The sequence below is a fragment of the Gallus gallus genome, chromosome 7 (genome assembly GCF_016699485.2).
Source record: "Gallus gallus isolate bGalGal1 chromosome 7, bGalGal1.mat.broiler.GRCg7b, whole genome shotgun sequence".
NCBI lineage: Eukaryota > Metazoa > Chordata > Aves > Galliformes > Phasianidae > Gallus > Gallus gallus.
This window is the reverse complement of record NC_052538.1, coordinates 6,289,407-6,308,931: the sequence shown is the minus strand read 5'-3', so window position 1 is coordinate 6,308,931 and position 19,525 is coordinate 6,289,407. Positions and strand designations below refer to the sequence as shown.

Sequence of the window (19,525 nt, the reverse complement as noted above, 5' to 3'; positions counted from 1 at the left end):
TTCACTCAGACCTCCCAGAAGCTGCAGAGCGTGCTGTTCGAGAAGCCTGAATTTCAGCTTTGTTAGCCTGGGGATGCAGCACATCTACAGGGGGAGCGTAGTTAAACCCATCACACGGGCAGTTTCCGTGTGTTTGATTTATAGAAGCAATGACTTAAAAGCATTTCGGTGCTCACTCTGTATGTGTGTGGCAAATGTATCCCGTGGGACAGCATCCAAGTGCTGACACGGAAGAAGACTTTTCCCAGACACATGGATATTTTAAGACCCCTTGTGTGCAGGAGCGTGAGGGCACAACTAAAAATAATGTAATAGATTGCTGCCTTTTAATTATTAGCAGAACTGACAGCGCTGTCTGTTCGGGTTGGGTTATAGTTCCTGTAAATAACAGGAGACTGTTTTCAATTGCTTGTGATTTTTTTAGGATTTTGGCCTTAAACTTTCCCTGTTTGATGTCTACATCAGATTAGGTTTTAGCTAAAACGGGTCTTGTTGTTTCCAAAGTCTTGTTCTTTTCCTAAGGAAAATAGGTAGTTTTGCTCCCAGTTAATAAGAATAATCACCTAGGGGATTCTGCTGTAAAGCCTTGGTGCTTGAGGCTATGGAGCAGTAACCTGAAATTTGACAAATGGGGGAGTGTGAGGGCTGCACACCCAGTGTTGGTGTTGTCACCTGGTGGTGACATTGGTGTTTGCTTTGAGGAAGGAAAATAAAGCACACGTACCCCCCAAAAAGCACCGTTCTGTTAAAAATGCAGACAAATGAAGGGCAGACAAAGAGCAACAAGGGATTGCTGAAAGGGATAAAGGGCTGCTGCAGAACTGGCTTTCCCTGATGCTGTAGAGCCCCATGCTCTGCCTGGGCTGCTTGTTGAGTGGCATGGAGCGGCTCCACTCCTTTCCCTCAGCCAAGTTGCTGTGAGTTTGAGTGCAGTAACATTTGCAGGGCGCTCGTGTGCTCCAGTGATGATCATGCCCCCAGTCCATACAAAGGTTCAGCAGCTCCTTCTTCAGAGCCAGGGGTTGGTCCAGTAAAGAAGATTCTGGATGAGATGCTGGATCACTCCTTGTTAACTGAGCTACCTTTGATCTGAATGAGGCAGACACGAGCCCTGGAACAGTAAATACTAAACAAGCCTGAAAAAAAAAAAGCTATGCATTAAAGCAGGTGCATTGGAGAAATGACCTTAAATTGCACTAGCAACACAAGCCCATGTTTCCCACCTTTTTTGCATGTTTAACATTCAAACATTAATTGGGAATATTTGTGGGGGTTTTTTTGATGGTCGGAAGAGCTTTGCTGAGGGTAAGGAATTGTTTTGCTGTGCAATAAATATGTACACCATTCCTGGCATCATTTCACCTTCAGTAGCGATCATTCCTCAGTCTCTCTTAAGATACAGATGTTGGTCTTTCTTATGTGAGAGAGAGAAGCAGTGTGTTGCTTGTGTATCTGTGTGTCATTGGAGGTTGGCATCAGGGGGTATTTTTGTCGTGCCTGCCTTCTGGAGCCTGGAGGAGTAGAACAGTGTTCTCTGGGTGTTTTGAGTTAAAAGAATAGCTTTGCAGCGTGATGGGTCTTGAAGCAGCCATTCCCCTTCTGAAAAGAAATATGTGAGTTTTCCATAAATCCTTTGCCAGAAGACTCAACTTTTTACCTTTCTGTAACGAAGATGAGTGTTTTGGCATTAGTCCACTGAATGTATAATTCACGAAGCCTTCGTAGATCAGATAATCTCCCTTTTAGTCCTGAATTGTACTGTTAAGCAGATTAACACAGAGCTTCTGTGGTTAAATTATGGTTCTCCTGGGTAAGCCCCGTTTTTAGCACACTGGAAAGAGCAGTGTTTCTTCAGCTGTGGCATATATATGGCAATGTATATGTGCCAGACTACAGTGCCTTGACTTGTCTGTGGTGCAGCAGTGTTGGGTGGATACGTTTTTACTAACACCTAGAATTTAACCTTGCTATTTCCTGAATTTTTCTTTTTTGGAACACATTGGCTGTTTAGCCTCAAGTGACTTCTGGAGTGCTTTTTAATATATAATGTTCAATTTGTACTATTGGAAAAATACGCTGTAGATTATATTGCACAATGTTCAGCTAGGGCTGTTATCCATTGAAAGTCTAAGGAAACCCTGTTTTGGCATAGTTCTTACTCACTTATCACTCAAACACTTTCCCCCTGCACTCTTCTCTTAACTTTCAGGCTGGTGGATAAAGTAACAAGAAGTTTTCATCTTCTTCAAGAAATCTGCCTGTTGCTGCATACCTGTTATTAAGGGGTTTTGCCAGGAGCCAATGTTCTGTGGGTTGCTGTTGCAAAGCTAGACACGCCTGATTTAATCAAGTCCATAATTCCAATTATTTGGGAGAGGGAGGAAAAAAACAGCTTCTGCTGTTGCCAAAGCGTTGTCTTCTCACTCCCCTTCATATTCTCCCCCCAGACAGTCCCTGTTCCTTGGCTTGTTGCAGCTCAGTCATTCCCTCTTGCCTAGGCACAGAGGTGAGCAGGCTCATGGTCCTTCCAACAGGTAGGCTGCTTCCAGCAGTTAGTGTTCTTGCTGTCTCATCACTTGAGGGGGAAAAAAAAAAAAAGAAATTGTTCTTGGCTTCAGCTGATGCAGGACATTCTACCAGCTGCCTGCATTATGGCCTGTGCCCAATGCTGCCTCTCCCCATTGTTCCTTATCATCTCTTCTCTTTAGCCTATGAAAATTAAAAACTAGGCTTTCCCATTCTTCAAGGGAAGAGCCAGCCTTGACAGCCAGAAGAGGAAGACTCGTGTTGCCATTTCTCAGTAGTTAATTCAAGCCCTCAGCAATATATTTTCTCCTCCAAAATCTTGTCCATGTGCCTGCTCCTCACAAGATGTCTTGTGATGCTTCCCTTTTTCTTGAGCATCCCTGCTGGTAGTCACTCCACTGCCACTCAGTTTTCAATTCCTAGCTATATCCTTAACTCCAGCGGCATTTTTTTTTTTTTTTTGGCTTAGGATGCTTATGAGCTGAGCCCTTTTTGTCACTTCATCCTCTCTTTTTTCTCATTTTTACCAAAGCTGCTTCCCCAGCAACTCCAGCAGAGTTGTTCTTTCTTCCCTGAGTGTCCTTTTTCATCTGCAGAGGAAGGAAAGGGAGGTTTCCTCTTCTCTCTTCCTCTGCATGGTTGATGTTAGCAGTGAAGGAGAGTGGGGTCCCAGCTGGTAACATCCACTCTTTGTGTCCACTACCCAAACAGGGAGGCCACTCCATCCCGCTGGATATGCTCTGTGCTTCCAAGCACAGAAGCGGGCTTGTTCTCAACAGTAGTGTTGTCTGATCTGCCTTTCAGCATCTTCCTATCTATGCAAAGTTGGTCAACTCTACTTATCTAGCAAAGTGGAATGGGCTTTTGGCACACTGTCAAGAATGATCTCTTTGAGCTTGTTCTACCTGTAGATAACCCTGAATGAGTTGTATGGAACTGTGACAGTTTATCCTGAAGTTCAAAGGTGTGTGTGGTGCTTTCAGCCCCCAGTCCTTTGCACACCAGTCTGTCGGGCAGCCATGAGTATTCTGAAGGACGTGACTGATGTATTCTCTTCAGCAGGTATGCTGCATTCCAAAAAACTGTTGTTAATTTGGTTTTTGAAAGCAGTCTCCTCAGTGGTTCATAGTTCTTCTGTACTTTTCAGTAACTACCATGAGGAGAAACACTGGAGAAACACCAGGTTCCTTTGTTGCACTCAGAAATCGGAAGAGATCTTGAGATCTTCAAGTTGTACCTACAGTCATGCCCTGCTCTGTCAGCCTTTCATTTCTGAAAGAGCCTTTTATTTGTGTAGGACAAGAAATTTCTTCTGTAACTGTTTGTCTTCAAGGAGAAAGCTTAATCAGAGATTTCCAATAGGAAGCTTTGCTATAGTCTCATTGATATACTTAATCTCTGCACGTACTTCCCAAGGAGCTCTTCATCTGCCTTTTAGAATCAGAAAAGATAACGAGAAGCGGTAAATACAGAAGTATGTAGGAGATACAACAGGTGCCAACTGAAATTTTACTAACAAAAAACAGAGCCCCTTCTTTTAAATATTTTTTTCTATATGAGGTATTCCATGGAAAAATGAATAATTCTTCAAATTTCCTTGTATTGGGACCTGAAGTTGCTATGTTTTTTTCCTTTCTACTCCTTGTATTTCAGAGAGGAAGATAAGAAATGTGGCCATCTGATGCCTAATTTTTAATAATGCTTGTGAATTGAGTTGTTACTTCTGTACTGAAATAGTTGTCCAAGACTAAAGAGGCAGTGCTGTGTTCTGTGGTGACAGTTTGTGATTGCTAGAGGTGACGGTGTATAAAAATAGAGGAATAACCTCATTGCAAAAGGATATGAAAGAGCTAAGTAAGGGAAGGGGTTGTTTATGGTTCACTGCGTAATTGTTTACTACTTAAGATACATTCGTGGCCATTTTAAGCGCTCTCTTAACTTTATATTCATTCCCCTGCAATTAGATTACCATAACTTTTGGTTTTTATATGAGCATGTGTTCATAGAATTAGAAAAAAAAAAAAAGGAGGATTTTCAAGTCATTTTTAGTCATTTTATGGACCTGGGGTGCGCAGCATTGTGAATTATGTGAAATTTGTTCATAGCAGTACTTTCTTTGCAGAATCGTCCTTTAAGAAGATTTGGGTTGTAGCAGCTAGAACTGCTGACGTACTGACAGATTCAGTTTGTATCAGGACAGCAAGCAGAATGTTTGAAATCACCTTGTCATGGACCACTTGGTCTTTCAGCCTGCACTGTAGCCTTTTACAATGTGCTTTTCATTAAATTATTACGTTTTAATGGAATTTGAATAATTTTAAACTTCTAGGGAGTTATGCTGCTTCTCATTTCCATTACATTTGACAACGACATTGTAAGTTATTTTACCAGCAGTTACTCACCTTGCATAGTTCATAAGTTGAAAAGGTATCAAGTTCAAAGCCTGAGAGCTGTGATCCAAGCAGAAAAAAGTCGATGATGATTTATGGTGATTGAATTACCTTTAAGCCAGATTATATTAATCAAGCCTCGGTGAGCTTAAAGAAAACTGATTGAAGAACTACCTTTAGCTTAGCGTGGTTTAGCTATGCAGTGTGCATAAATAGTCATGAAACTGAAGAGATGAAGGCTTGGGGGGAAGAACCCACAAAAATCCTCAAGGTGTTATGATCACAGAATAATTTAGATTTGCAGGCTCCTCTTGGGATCATCTACTCCAAGCAGGGTCAGTTAGAGTAGCTCGCCCAAGACCACATCCAACTGGGTTTGCAGTATCCCCAAGGATGGAGACCTCAGCAACTTTTCTGGGCGTCTGTTCCAGCATTTGACCACACTCACAGTAAAAAAAAAAAAAAAAAAGAAAGAAGGAAAAAAGAGTTATATAGTGTTCAGAAGGAAATTCATATGCTTTAATTCCTGTCTGGTGCCTCTTGTTCTGTCATCTGTGAGTGAAACATACCAGGCTTGATAGACCTAGGTATGTCTAGTTTAAATACTGCCTAAACCTGGTCTTTATCCACTGGCTTCTTTGCTCCAAGACTCCCCCACTGGTCTCAGGGGCATGTGATACCTCAAGGCCATTCTTAGTGGTGAAGAAGGCGCTGAGTATCGTGCCCATTTCCATGTGACCAGGTCCCTTGTTCTCTTCAGCAGTGGGCCCAACATTCTCCCTGATCTTCCTTCTGCCTGTTTCCCATCATATCCCTTGCCAGATTCAATTCCAGGTCAACTTTGGGTTTCCTAACACCATCTCTGCAAGGTCATATAGCAACACTCTTCTTTTCTTGTGGGTCACCTGTACTGCTTGCACCTCTTATATACTGCCCATTTGTGTCAAGTTCAGGCAGGAGATCTCTGCTCATCCATGCTGGCCTTCTGCTGCCTGTACTATAGCCATAGAGCTATTCTGAATAGGTATCTGAAGAGGCTAAAGTCTGCTCTTCTGAAATTCAGGGCTATGGTCCTGCTCTTTACCATGCTTTCTACTCTTTGGGTCTTGAATTCCACTGTGGTGTCACATTCCAGCAGCACTTTGAAGTAGCCCTCACATACTTCTATCTGATCAGGAAGTCTACAGCAGCCTACCCATTACATAAGCACCCATCTTGATCTGCCTGCTTATCTTGACTAACTCCAGACCCATACCAAGATGCAGAACACCATACATTCCTGCTTTTTTCTTAGTGTAAAGGGTCCTTTCCTTACTTCCCAACTCGTCCTCCCTAAACGACCAGCATCCCTCCATCACAGCACTCCAGTCATTTGAGTTATTCCACCAAATCTCCATGCTCCAGAGGAGCTCATGGCCCTGTAATTGCGCATAGAATTCAGATCTTCCTGTGTGATCCTCACGTACTATAGTACAGAGGCATTTCAGAGAATCGCCCAAGTATGCTAGCTCTCCAGGACAGGCCTGAGAGCTCTCCCCACCAGGCTGTAGTGCAGCCACCTCCTTCATCACATGCCTGTACACAAATGGGTGCCACTTCAGCTATTTTGTGGATTGCTGTTTCATATTTTCTCGCACCACTTTGTGTCCTTGGCTTGACTACCATGTCCACAGCTGGCTTAGATGCTTGTGGAAGAATCACTCTCTCCCCTGGCTTTTTTAGGTTAAGCTGACTCTACCAGGTTGGCTAGCCCATTGAGAAATATTTATCTGGGTTGGTGGCGTCTATTATGGAAACTCACTCTTGCCAACAGCAGCTGTGCAACCAGTTACTGACCAGTACCAGATTATTGGCTCTTAGTAACGAGGATGGATGGACTGCACCCATCATATGCATTGGGGGTTCAGATGAGCCCCACAGGGTTTTGCCTTAGACTAAGCAAGATAAGGCCCTTCTGCATATTATGCTTCTTTTAGGAGCTGAGACATACAAAACTCAGCAGTCTGCAAGTGCTAGAGAGCTCTAGCCCTGCATCCTCGTCCTTACAGTGCTCTGATGATAAGGGAAGTTTTGAACCCCAGTTCTGTGACACCCTCTGTTGTAGTTATGAACAGTTTCTTGCTGTCCTTAGCATGATACTTTCAGGCAATTAATCCTTAATATGGCCTTTTTATGCCTAAATCTTCTTTGAATAGATTTGCTGAAGTTATATGGCAGAGCTTCTCTTCTTACATTTAGGGAAAAAGGCTTAGTTTCAGATTTGAGTCAATGGTCTTCAAAGAATGAGTTACTTTTAAGTAGTCACTCCTGCATGTGTTCAATAACCATGTTTTGATTTAGCTTTATTAGATTTAAAATCAATATTGCTTTTCATACCAATGACCTAATCCCTATTAAAGCTCTGCCCCGACAGCTTTCATAGTTCAGCATTTTTTTATAAGCTTATGAAACGAGTACAGTCTGAACTGTTTAAAAGAAAGGACATTAATCTGTTTACCTCTGCTGGGTGTAAAAATAGTACACATACATTTTTGCTCCAAATAAAAATCATAAGCAGTTTGAGACCAGGCGCTGAGAATTTTACCTCACTGATGGATTTGCAAAACGTTTGGCCTTGTTGAATTACAGTGAAAATCACGTTGTTCCCTTTGTTTTAGCAGGCACATTTGGTGAAGTTCACTCCCTCGTTAGGAAGGTCTGATTAGAATGATGCTCTTCTTGCAGTTGGTTTCTGTAAAGATGCTGTAAGTTTAGAGTCCTCAGTTTCCTCTTAACTAACTATGAAAGAGCACAAGTTTTGGAGGAGTCTTCAGAGAAAATTCTCAGATTTATGATAATTTATGAAAATTCATGATAAAATTCATGGGATGATTCCAGAAGAAGCTGGACAAACAGTGAAGCAGAAGCCCTCTGAGAGCATTTGTCTCTCTTATTTTTTCAGGATTTTAATTGCTGAACATGTTGATGGTGGTTACACTGAATTCACTAGCATCCATAGATGAGCAGGCGTAAGAGGTTCTGATTGCTTTAGGGGGAAAATCAAGTGCAAACTAAGGGGCCTTCATTACTTAGGACGTATTTCTTTGATAGCACTTAATGTTGAGACTAAACTGACCTTTCTGTTGCACTGTTGTTTTAGACCTTGTTTATAAGAGCTATAGTTCATGATTTCTCTTTTCATGAAGCTAGCTTTTCCAGGAGAACATAGTCAGCTTGACCTGCAGTAAGTTACATTTTACTATCAATTAACCTCCTGGATGTTTGCAGATAATATCAAAACCCAACGAGCCAGCTCGCCAGCATGAAAGCCACCCGGAGGAGACAGAAGAAGAGCTTCGAGAACACCAAGCCCTTTTGGAGGAGCCATACAGTGACAGAGTCTCAAGCCAAAAGGAGGTCCCAGGGCTGGCCAATATGGTGCAGGTGAAGCAAGAACCCATCGAGAGCGATGAGGAGGAAGCTGAGCCACAGCAGGAGCTGGAGTCTGGGCAGAGGCAGGCTGAGCAGGAGCTGCTCTTCCGCCAGGTGAGCTCAGAATGCATTGGGGGCTCCTGGAGTTGGGTTGTTTAGCAGCACCTGGAGTGACAGGTTGAATCTGTGTGTGCTATTGTGGATGAAAGTCAAGATAACCAGCCCTCATGTCACAGATACTTACAGCTGCTAGGAGTGGGTGTCAGAAATCTGCTAGTTACTGATACAACTGACCCAAATTCCTAAAAAAATAGCTTAAGATTGTCCCAGCCTTTGAATGGTGGATTATAATCATCATATTAGGACCAAGCTTTCCTTCTATGTGTAGAGAATGGGAAGGTTAATACTAACCTAATTGAACATATATGGCTTGTGCTTGCAGATACATACCTTAGCATAGCTGCATGCAGCCTACAGAGAGGACAGGACTTGATGTTTGTGAGGGTGATGATACAAGCCTCTGGGACAGAGGGGGGTAGGAAAAAGCCTTGCAAGAAAGCAGTGCAATTGTTTTACAAAGTAAATCCTCATATTGTCACAGTGACCATTTGGGACTTGGCTTTGTGACTACTCTTAATGTTTTTTGAGCACGAAATACTAGCAGAGAACATGCTTATGCGAGGGATCCTAGCAGAGAATTTTGTTTTATGACTCTAACATTCTAAAACAAATTGACAGCTGCAGAGAAGGGCTAGGTAAGAGTTGGAGTGTCAAAGTGGTTTTTTTGGAGGGGATTCCTTCTTCAGCACTGCAAATCCCAGAGATCACAGGTGCACTCCCTTTTGATGGAAAAGACCAGAGGCTTGGGATTAGAAGCAGTAAATCCAGTAACCATGTAGCATAGCGTTACCTCCCAATTACATGGCAGTCTCCCAGAAAACACTGTTTGTGGTAGCAGTAATGAGTGAGAAAGTTAGAATTCTCTGGAGGGACCTGAAGTGCTCAGCTTGTCTTTGCAGCCCTTAGTGCCTGACTGTACCTTGAGCCTCGTGTAACCCCTGCACGGCCCTTGCAGCCAAAAACAGATTGCTGAAGCACTGCCAGCGTGTAGCTCTCACAGTAAATCCACAGCCCTTGGCTAGGGAAGGCAGACTGGTGCCAGGCTTGCTGTTGCAATGTCTGAATCAGGTGCAAATTGTGCTTGCTCTGCGTAGACGTTTGCATTGAGCTGCTTGCTGCTGTCTCCCTGGCACAGCGGGGCCGACTTGTGGGCCCCACATGTCACTGCCTGCAGCTCAGAGACATCTCCAGTCTCAAATTGAGGAGCATTGTCTTCATAACAGTGCTGCCTTGCGGGGTTGATGCCATTGCCAACCATGCTTGTGCAAAGTAATTTCCTAGATTTATACAATCGCATGTAGGCCTCATTTCTCTAGTAAGAATAAATAAACATGACGTGACATGCTGCTGATGCTGGACCTTTTGTGAGGCTACCTTCAGTATCTACCTGCTTCTCTTCCCCACAGCAAGCCCTCCTGTTGGAGCAGCAGCGCATTCACCAGCTGAGAAACTACCAGGCATCACTGGAGGCAGCTGGCATGCCTGTCTCCTTTGGAGGCCATCGGCCCCTGTCCCGTGCACAGTCCTCACCCGCCTCAGCCACCTTCCCTATGTCCGTACAGGAGCCACCCACTAAGCCAAGGTTCACTACAGGTAATGTTGGAGGGCACTGGAAACCAATCAGTGGGGCTGTAGTAGCTTCATGTTGTGTTTTTCTGCCCCGTGTCCCTGCAAGGCTGTCTGTCCAAGGGCTGAGTCTCAGCTGTCTGTTGGCTCTGTAATATCCTGTCGTCTTTGAGAATGTGATTGGTCATCCTATGCCCTGTTGTCCTGCTTTTGCATTCCCTTGAGGGACAGACACCCTGTAGTCCAGACGGAAAATAGTCTGAAAAAAATCAATAGAAACATAGCGTAGTACTTTAATTATGTATCTCCAAAAAAAAAAAAAAGGACAAGTCATACACTGTGACAAGGCTGATTTAGATGCAAGGAGGAGAGAGGCAATGTTATTGAAAAAGGACAGCATGCCAAATGCAGTATCTGTCGGCTGTATTTTCTGCACCTTCTCCAGTCCCTGCATAATCTCATGCCATAAGTTATCCAGTTTGGGCTTTGTGCCAGACTACCCCTCCTTCCACAACACTCTGCCTGGGAGTCTGTGCCTGTGGGTTAGGAAAAGTGAGGTGAGTTGATCATTCCAAGATGTCAGTGTGGAGAAACAGAGCGAAGAGCATTTTTGTACCTGTTCAGTCTTCATCTCAAAACACAAATTATGAGTGCAGTTCTGTACTTGTCTCACGAAAATCAGAAATGCAAAAAAGATGTTAGTCTCCCCACAAAGACTTAAGGCAAGAATAAACTATTCTTCCTAAATCAGGGAGGGCTTACGAGTTCCTTTTTTCCATCAAAATCTTTTCTGTCTATTCTTAACAGATAAAAGTAAATTATGTGCAACTTGTCAGGGCCCACGTTAGATAATTAGGCAACTTAATTTTGAAGGTTCTGCCTTCTTCCCAAGATGTCAAGCTCTTATTTTGTGAATGAACATTTTGCCATGTGATATGTGCCCTGAGGAAAGGAGAAAAAAATGCTGCAGTAAGGGCAACTCATGATTTATCCATTTAATCTTATTTAACCCACTCTTTTTCTTGCATCATTAAAATCAGCACTGTGAATTAGATACTGATGGTATAGTGATAGTGATGCACTAAAGCTGACTTTGTTCTGTAGCTGTTAATTGCTGGGTGGGAGGCATGTGCAGTCGGCTCTCTAAAAGTCCAGGTAGTATCTAATGTTTGCAAATCAGCTTTTCAAGTCTCCATCTGCTGCTAATATTTAAACTTTGAATTTTAGCAAAACTATGTTTGCAGGGTAGCCAGTTACAGCGCCAAGATTATTCTAGCTTTTGGCTTTTGCCAAGAGTGTAAGGAAGGGTAATCCTGCAGCTCACAGTCAAACCAGATGAAACTTGAGCACCTGATACTCTTAGACCCAAACCTTGCTGCTTTGAAAACAAATGGAAGCATGGCCCTACTGTAAGAGATTATTCATTCTTCTCTCTCTTCCCTTCTCCTCCTCCAGTACTTAAGTTGCCTTGTCAATCATGCACAAGGCTGAATATACAGTAACATTTCCTAGCAGAGGATGTGTGTTTCACTCAGATATGTGCTTCTGAATTTCATTAAAATTACATAAGAATGTAGCAGTAAGAATACAGTCTGGAGAATGGTGCTGCATTGGAAGGACACTGTTAGAGTGTTATGATTTGTTTTCCTTGTAGGAAAGGTTACAAAAAGCGGCCTACAGTAAGAGGTAAAAAACCTGCATTGCTTTTATATAGTACTGTACATGTATTTAAACTAGTGCAATGACACAAACAATGTACAGTGTATTTCACCTGTTACATTTCCTTTTTATGGCATTTATCCATGTCCAGACTCCAGGGGCTTGATTTTTCCACTGCCTTGCATCTCATGCACATCTCTTCACTTAGGATAGATGGATGGAGGAGGGAGAACGCAATTAACTGCTGCCAAGAGAGAAGGTGGTTCTTGGCATTTGCTGGAGCTAGTAAGCTTGAAGCCCTCCCCACACTCAGGCTGAAAATCTCTTGTTTCCTTCCCTTTTTAATTCCCAAGGAGAGAACTTTCAGACAAGCAGAGTTACTGTATTCCCCACATGCATTCTCACCCAGGCGAAGGACTTGTTTAATTAACCAGCACTATTTGCTTACAGTGGCAGGAAAAAAGAGCCTGCTACTGCGGGCGCAGAAAGGAAAGGCAGATATCTCAAATGTTGAGCATGTGTGCACTACTAAGGCCAGTTCTGTTCTCCTGCAGCAGTCTGTAGTCTATCAGTGATTGTGTTTTTGGAGGTGGATACTAAAGCTTAATTGCTGGGATTGAACTTTTCTTTGAAAGGCAGGAAATTAAAGCCTCGGGGATTTTTCAAAGCAAGTGATGCTGAAGTGCATCAGGCTTCTTTTTCACTAGGAGAACCCATGTGTTTGATAAGTGGCTGCTTTGGAGACTGATTCTTACACTATTATGTGCTTTGGATTTTGGAGAAGTTGAGGTTTGAATTCTTGTGATCGTTTGGTGAGAGGGGTTGAAAAACAAACCTCTTTCAGTGGCCCCAATGAAACCAGAATGATTACTCTAGACACAAATGTGGCTCCTACAGATCAGTTATTGTCCAACAAAGGCATAGTTCATCTCTTTTGCATTCAGAATACTGTATAGAAAGGGCTAATGCTTTCTCTGGGCAGAAGTTGGACCAGATAGCTTGTAGTTCTGTTTTTTATGTATAATTTGTTTTCCTGTCTCTGTCAGTGACTAGTATCTGAGACTTCAGAGGAAAAGAAAAACAGCAACATGATGTACTGCTCAAACATGATGTGTGTTACTGCACATGAAAGTGAAAACAGTGCCCTCCCCGACTTCTTCAAGCAGTTCGTTTTGTGTCCTGAAGCATGACATTAAATTTTCCTTCATAGCAGAATATGAAAGAAAGCTAGTTGTTGAACTTGCCCTCACTAGCATGCGTAGCCCCCTGACTTTAATGAGTACTCCTGCATGCACTGTTCTACACACTTCAATAAGGCTTCTCAGGTTAGGCCATTAATTTGCATAGCTCCAATTATCCAGTCTCTGATCTCCTGTAAAAATGGTACCACAAATTATTCTGATGTTCTGCTTTAAAGTATTTTTCATTTCTGATGAAGGCATTTATTCTTTTCTGTGCAGAGTGATATAATTATTTGAACCTCAAATCTCACGTTTGTTCTGCCAGGAAAGGCAAGTTGGTTGTACTGTAGTGCTGACCTTTAAAAATGATTGTCATGTCTGAAAGGGTATTGCTTCCAACATCACTTACTTTAACTCATGATGGCCAATATAATTAAATATTTTAAGCTTAAATTATCAAGTTTTCCTTTGTGTATATGTCTTCATCTGAGTGTCCACAGCCACAGTAAGCAACCTGAAACAGTTCCCTTCTCTCCACTGAGAGGTGACTGACTCTGCTGTTATTAGTGAATCTTTGGGAAACTTTATAGCTCACCCAAACTATAAACCCTGCTATTCCCTTTAACTTCAGAAATAGGGATGAGTAGGCATCATACCACCACGTTTTCCAAAACCTTTTTCTTTAACTGCTTTTTGTATCTCATATTTAATAGGCTCAGTTAGTAAAATCTATTTTAGATGCATACGTGCATTTTAAACACACCTGCAGCTTTCTGGCCTTTGCAGATGTGGATGAAGAGGTGCCAGTTTGTGTGGCTGGGGATCAAGCCCACAGGTACTTGTCTTTGCTCTCATCATTGTGGCTCTCTTGGGTGGCACCAAGTAAGGTGAGCTGGTAAATGCCACTACCTGGTTCTGAGCTGACACGAGGCTTCTCCAAAATAACCTGGGAGGCTACTCAACTCTGCTGCACTGGAGGAAGTCAGGAGAGTGACAGAAGAGTGTAAGATCAATGCAAAAATCTGGATTTTCATTTGTTTTTGTCACTGGTTTGGTCTGTGTTGGATTCTGCCCTGCCAGTGTTACCCAGGCACAAAACAGGGAACAAGACAGAAGGCGCTGATCTGACTAGCCTTCTGGTTTTGCTTGCTTGCATAGCTAGGGTTACATCCTGATGGTATTACAGGAGTTACTATTTAAAGCTTAGGAACTTAGGAAAAATGCCTTTAAAAAGAAGTACAAATTGCAACACAGATTCTCATACTTAGTATTTAAATAGTGTTGGACCCCCTCTCCAGCTATGCAGTTCAGTCAGTATAATTCACTGTCAAGTTGTGACCAGTACCCAAGAAGCAAGATTTGCCAGAACACCAGTCTGAGAGCCCAGGAGGCAAACAAAAGACTGCTTAAAAACTACTTGTAACTGCTTGGAAATGCTTGATTCTTCCTCAGACTCTAAGGGCGTGATATTGAACTAGCCTCAGGCTTAGCTGCAGGAAGGACTGTCCTTTCCAGCTTCTAATTCTGCACGTTCCTGTATTATATTTTACTTTCTCAATTTGTATGAGTGAATTCCTGGTGCACTATCTTGCCTATTCTCCATGCAGCATGCATTCCTCTTGCCCTTCTCTTTGGCCATCCCCAGAATGCCTCACTTGTTATATCTTTCTGTTTTTGGTTGCAGGCTTCTGTGTATGCTGTTCTCATTGCTGGGATGATTTGCTTTGGTATTTTTTAATTGCTTTTCCAACTAGTCATTATTAGTAGAAACTCTTTATTACACATAACAATATTTTTGCCTATTTCTTGTTCTAAACAGTTGACTTTAAAGCTTTCAAGCTGTGAGTAAATCCCCACATTCACTTGCTCTGTAGCAAGTTACGCTTTGAGCAGTGCCAGCAAGAACATCTCCAGTGCAGGATTCCAGTTGGACTTCTTGTTCTGTCATTTACCAGTAGCTGAGCACTGGCAAGAATTGTATGTATTCCTACTGTGCTGCAGTACAGCCTGTCTCTGACAAGGGAATGCAATGCACATGTGAGTGCCTTGAGAAGTTGCCATCCTGGTGCTGCTGACCCCAACAGCAGGATGATCCTGCTCTGAGTGAGTCAAGGGTGTACACAGGCGAGTCAGCAGCAAATTACTTGCTGTTCATGCTTCTTTTTGTTTAAATACAAGGTTCGTTGAGTCTGAATATATGTTATATATATATACACGTGCACTCTTTTGTTTTAAATGTGTAACATGCAGTTGAAGTCCCTGTAGATGTGTCTGGAAGCCAGAGATGACAGAACTGCTTTTCTTTGTTTAGTATCAGCGCTTTACCCAAGTCCAGTGCAGTCTCACGTGATCTTGGAAGACACCTTCGTGGGGACCTTTTGGATGGCAAATACTTAGTCAGAGTGCCTGACATCCCCTGAAGGTGACTTCATTAATTAGGCTTAGAGCTAAAATGAGCAGTTACGGACCTCACGCTGGTCTAAATAAACTGGAGGGGTTTCAAGGACAGTTAGCCTTACTGTTGGTGTTTACTTTCTCCTCAGATGGCATTGAAGTGCTTGGCTTTGCCCAGCGGCTCCTGATGACGTTTGATGATGAATCAAATGGGAGCCCTTTACAGAGCTCTGCAGCACAATCTTATTTAACTGAACTTTGGCTAACCCAGAGCCCATCAATTCACCAGCACTCCGTTCCCTTCCTAGAACTGGATGGGCTGTGTTGTTTTTTTTTTTTCCTTTGCACTCACCTACAGCCAAGCAAGGAGCTGCCAGGTACCTTCCCTGAGGCACAATAGCTGAGTGTCAGTGCCAGAGTTTGCCTCAGAGGGGAAGGCCAAGTTTTGCAGTGGCAGAACATGCCTGCACTCAGTCAGAAGGTGCATTTCCAGCTCTGGTCAGGCTTGCTAGCTGGGGTTTCATGCCCTGTGTGTACTCAGAGGGCTCTTTGAACTGCTTGCAGCTGCAGACTGTGCTTTTTATCAGTACGTCAGCTGCTTACCTGAGGCCGGTTCAGGTAGGCCTCACAAGCTGCCTTGGCATTGCTAGGCCCAGCATAGGCACGCTCCAGTGGGATTTAGGAGGATCATTGCCCGGCTGAAGGGAGGGGTAGATTGAACCATTTCACTGTGTCTCTTTTGCATAAAGGAAGAGAAATGTTATGTCACCAGGAGTGCATAGCTACGGAGGAACTGCTGGCTTTGTTCTGTGAAACACTGGCAGTGAAATTGCAGCTCCTGTTCCAAAACTGCACCTGGGCAGCTCCAGAGCATGAAGCAGTCTCCTACGCTGTTGTCATGCCATAAATAGTTGCAGTGCGAGGGGATTTAGCTGAATACCTGCATATCGTGCTGAATAATTATGCCCAAGTGTGTTCTAATAGTCTTAATTAGTGTGTTGTCAAATAACATTGATGCAAGGACTTCAGCACTTACTATGTTATGAAACATAGTGCCTGCTAATGACTTATTCCTTCTTGTTTTTAATCCCAAGCCCTAGAGTCATTTTAGCAGCAATTATTAAAGTACCCAGCGGACGAGTTGTAAGTCAGCCCCCTTCTAAATCATGTTCCAGCTCTGGCACACTGCATTGGTACCAATGCTGTCATTTGTCACCTCCTTCTGTCACTCTCACAGCCTCAGCCTGAAGTAATGATGGTGACTCATTTCTTTTCCTTATCTGTTGAGATTTCTAAAGGAGGGGGTTGCTGTAAAGAGGGGTTCTGTTTCAAAGCAGCTGCCCATCTCCTTTCCTGGCACCTTGGACTGTCATCTCTCAGAGCTCTATGGCTCCTGGTGAGACGTGTAAGTATTGAGCTGAATGCAAAGTGCTGTACACCAGAAGGGGAAAAAAAAAGAGATTTTTTTCTTCCATATATCTGGCAAAATAGCTTCATTCACTTAGAGTAATTTTGTAACTTCTGCTGCAGGCCTTGTCTATGACACCTTGATGCTGAAACATCAGTGTACCTGTGGAAACACAAACAGCCACCCAGAGCACGCGGGGAGGATCCAGAGCATCTGGTCCCGGCTGCAGGAGACAGGTCTCCGTGGCAAGTGCGAGGTAAAACGAGCACCAGCAAGGGGACAGGGTGGTGGGCCTGGGGGAGAGAGCACCTGGTTTGCCTGGCAGGTTGCACTGTTGGATTACAAGCAGCTTTAGGGGCCAGGTTCTGGTTTGGAAGGTAGTGTGCGTGTACCAAACCTGCAGCTTAGACTGCTGATTGCTACCTGGATGTGCAAACTTTATACTGCATTCCGTCTTTATGGTTTTATAGCTCCAGCTGTTGGCAGTGTTTTGCCATATGTGGCTTAAATTTAATCCATACCTGGATGACTGTTTATACTTGTGTGTTTGCTTGTCAGGAGTGCTTTTGTAGCAGTCTGATTTCATTGCATTGCAATGACTGTTAGCATTTTGTGAGATGCTGGAGAAGGCTCTTGCCTGATGTGAACTGTAGAGTTTGCAGTGAAGCTGCTCATGTAATTTTCAGCCCTATTCCCTGTAACCTGGAAGTCACTATCAACTGCTAGATTTCGAAATGGCCAAATATAAGAGCACAACATGAAGTGACCGTGTCATTTGATATCACTCCGATCATAACAAGAGCTGTGGAGCAAAAAGTTTATTTCTCAGAGGTTTAATAACTTTTTTAATATTCTCTGATGATTAATGATCACCCTACAGTGAAAACACTGTGAAAAGAATGAGGGTAGGTGGATGCAACTAAATCTTGTTCCCTCACGGGTGGTTAAATTAATTTTATTGGACATGCATGTTTTAAGAGCAAAGCAAACTATGTGAAAAGTTGCTAAAATAAAAAGTGTTTAGTAATCATTATTCATAGCTAGTAGTAATGATGATAAATTTACAATAGTATTTGTTCATTAGTTCTCTAAGCATCTCAGGGGTTTGAATCACACTGTATATATGAGTTATGTCAGCATCTGTCTGGAAGGATTTTCCGAGCAGTCAGGAAATACATCCACATGGTGGCAGCATTGCCATTAGATAAAGCAACCCTGTCATAAGCTTATTTATCCCTCAAAGCAAGGAAGAACTTCAGAACTGTTTCAGTCTATGAAGACCCTTGTAATTGAATTCTGAGATTATGGTGTCTGACAAAATAAACAAAGCACCTCACTGCTGTCTAGCTCCTCTGGTTAGAAGTAGTATTTAATTCACACAGTGGTACTTGCCTTGTCTCCTACAGTTCTGTAATGTGTGAAGTTCTTCCTTCCAAGCAACTGTTGTTTTCCTGAAGTTACTTCGTAGGAGCTGGTTTTGATGTTCACCTTATAACCACTGGTGAAATTCACCTTCATCTTCCCTTTTCTGAAAGCATTAGATATGTAATGCTAGCTTCCTGCCTACAACCCTGTGTTTTCTTCTCTGGTGTCTTTCCTAATGATCTGACCTGCCCTTTCTGGGCAGCCCTGCTTTTCTCTCATTAGCTTCCCCTTTCCTTTACATCCACTGTCCCCTATTCCTGCTCATACCCACAGTCAAATTTTCTTCTTTATTCAGGCTTTGTGGGCACAGCCTTTCCCTCTCTCTCCACTCCTCCCTTGCTCCTTGCTTCAGTGTTCTGTACTTGATAGGGTTTTTCCTGCAGCTGCAGACACTCATTCACCTTCTGTTGTCCTTGACCAAAGTAATTCATTTCCATGTTGCAAAGCCATTTGGTCATTCCCTGTCCTAGTACTAGGTCTGTGGCAACTGCAGGAAGTCAACAGCAACACCGGGGTCATGGCAGTCAGCAATTTGCCAGCTGGTGCGTGCATACCTTTTTTCCCTCAGCTCCTCTTTTATTCCGTGTTATATTTTAGTCAGTGTTGGTGACACTTCTGTGTGCACTCATTTTATATTTGCCGTTATAGGTATCTTGTCCTGTGCCACAGATGCTATGAGCCAGTTAAGTAAGCCCAAGGGTCTGATGTGAAAATTGTTTGCGATTACGTAGTTAATCCATTTATTACAACTGGTGTTTGTAAAAGGACAGTTTGAAATTTGAAGTTTCCTTATTCTTGTGTTTCCTCTTGCCTCCTGACCAGCCCTTTCCTGTGGTCTGGTTGTGGATATAGTTTGATTCTGTTAGCAGCAAGTGTTTGATAGAGATGGATTAAAACAGCACCCTACGTAGCAAATGATCCTATATACTGTGTATGGGACCACACAACTCCATTGGGACCCCCACTCCCCTTCCAGAAGCAGCTCAACACTTGGTCCCCACACAACTGCGTGCTAGAAATGAATTTCAGCTCTGTTTTTTCATGCGAGCTCAAACAATTCTCTGTGTCGGTCTCCTGGAAATTTGCTTTTGGTGGTTCTGTTGTGCACACACCTCATGCCAGAAAAGGACTCAAAGATAAATATTTCGTTATGCATGCAAAAAAAAAATGCACGCTTTGAAATTTCAGAAATGTGAAAACCCATTTTCATCAAGCAACCCAGGGGCTCCTGCACAACCTGCCAAGCACCGAGTTCCTGTCATTTCTCTTGCAGGCAATAGAAGGGATCCAGAAGGGGCATGAATATTTTTAGAACAGAAAAAGCACAGCGCTTCCCGCCCACCCACTCCCCTCATTTTTCAGCAGTGAAACAGATATGTATTTGCTGAAGTTGTCCAAAAACCACTTTACATCCAGCTGAGGGGAAGATGTGCAGCAGATTTGCA

At 43.1% G+C, this 19,525-nt stretch overlaps 1 protein-coding gene across 26 annotated transcripts in view; it reads left to right on the top strand.

The window, feature by feature from the left end:
• Positions 1–19,525, top strand: part of HDAC4 (histone deacetylase 4) — a 222,308-nt gene that overhangs the window by 158,201 nt on the left and 44,582 nt on the right. For all 26 annotated transcript variants that reach the window (NM_204313.2, XM_040703235.2, XM_040703237.2 and 23 more), the window contains 3 exons: positions 8,184–8,441; positions 9,854–10,040; positions 16,778–16,911. In NM_204313.2, the coding sequence (NP_989644.1) occupies positions 8,184–8,441; positions 9,854–10,040; positions 16,778–16,911 (579 nt within the window). The remainder of the gene's footprint in view (positions 1–8,183; positions 8,442–9,853; positions 10,041–16,777; positions 16,912–19,525) is intronic.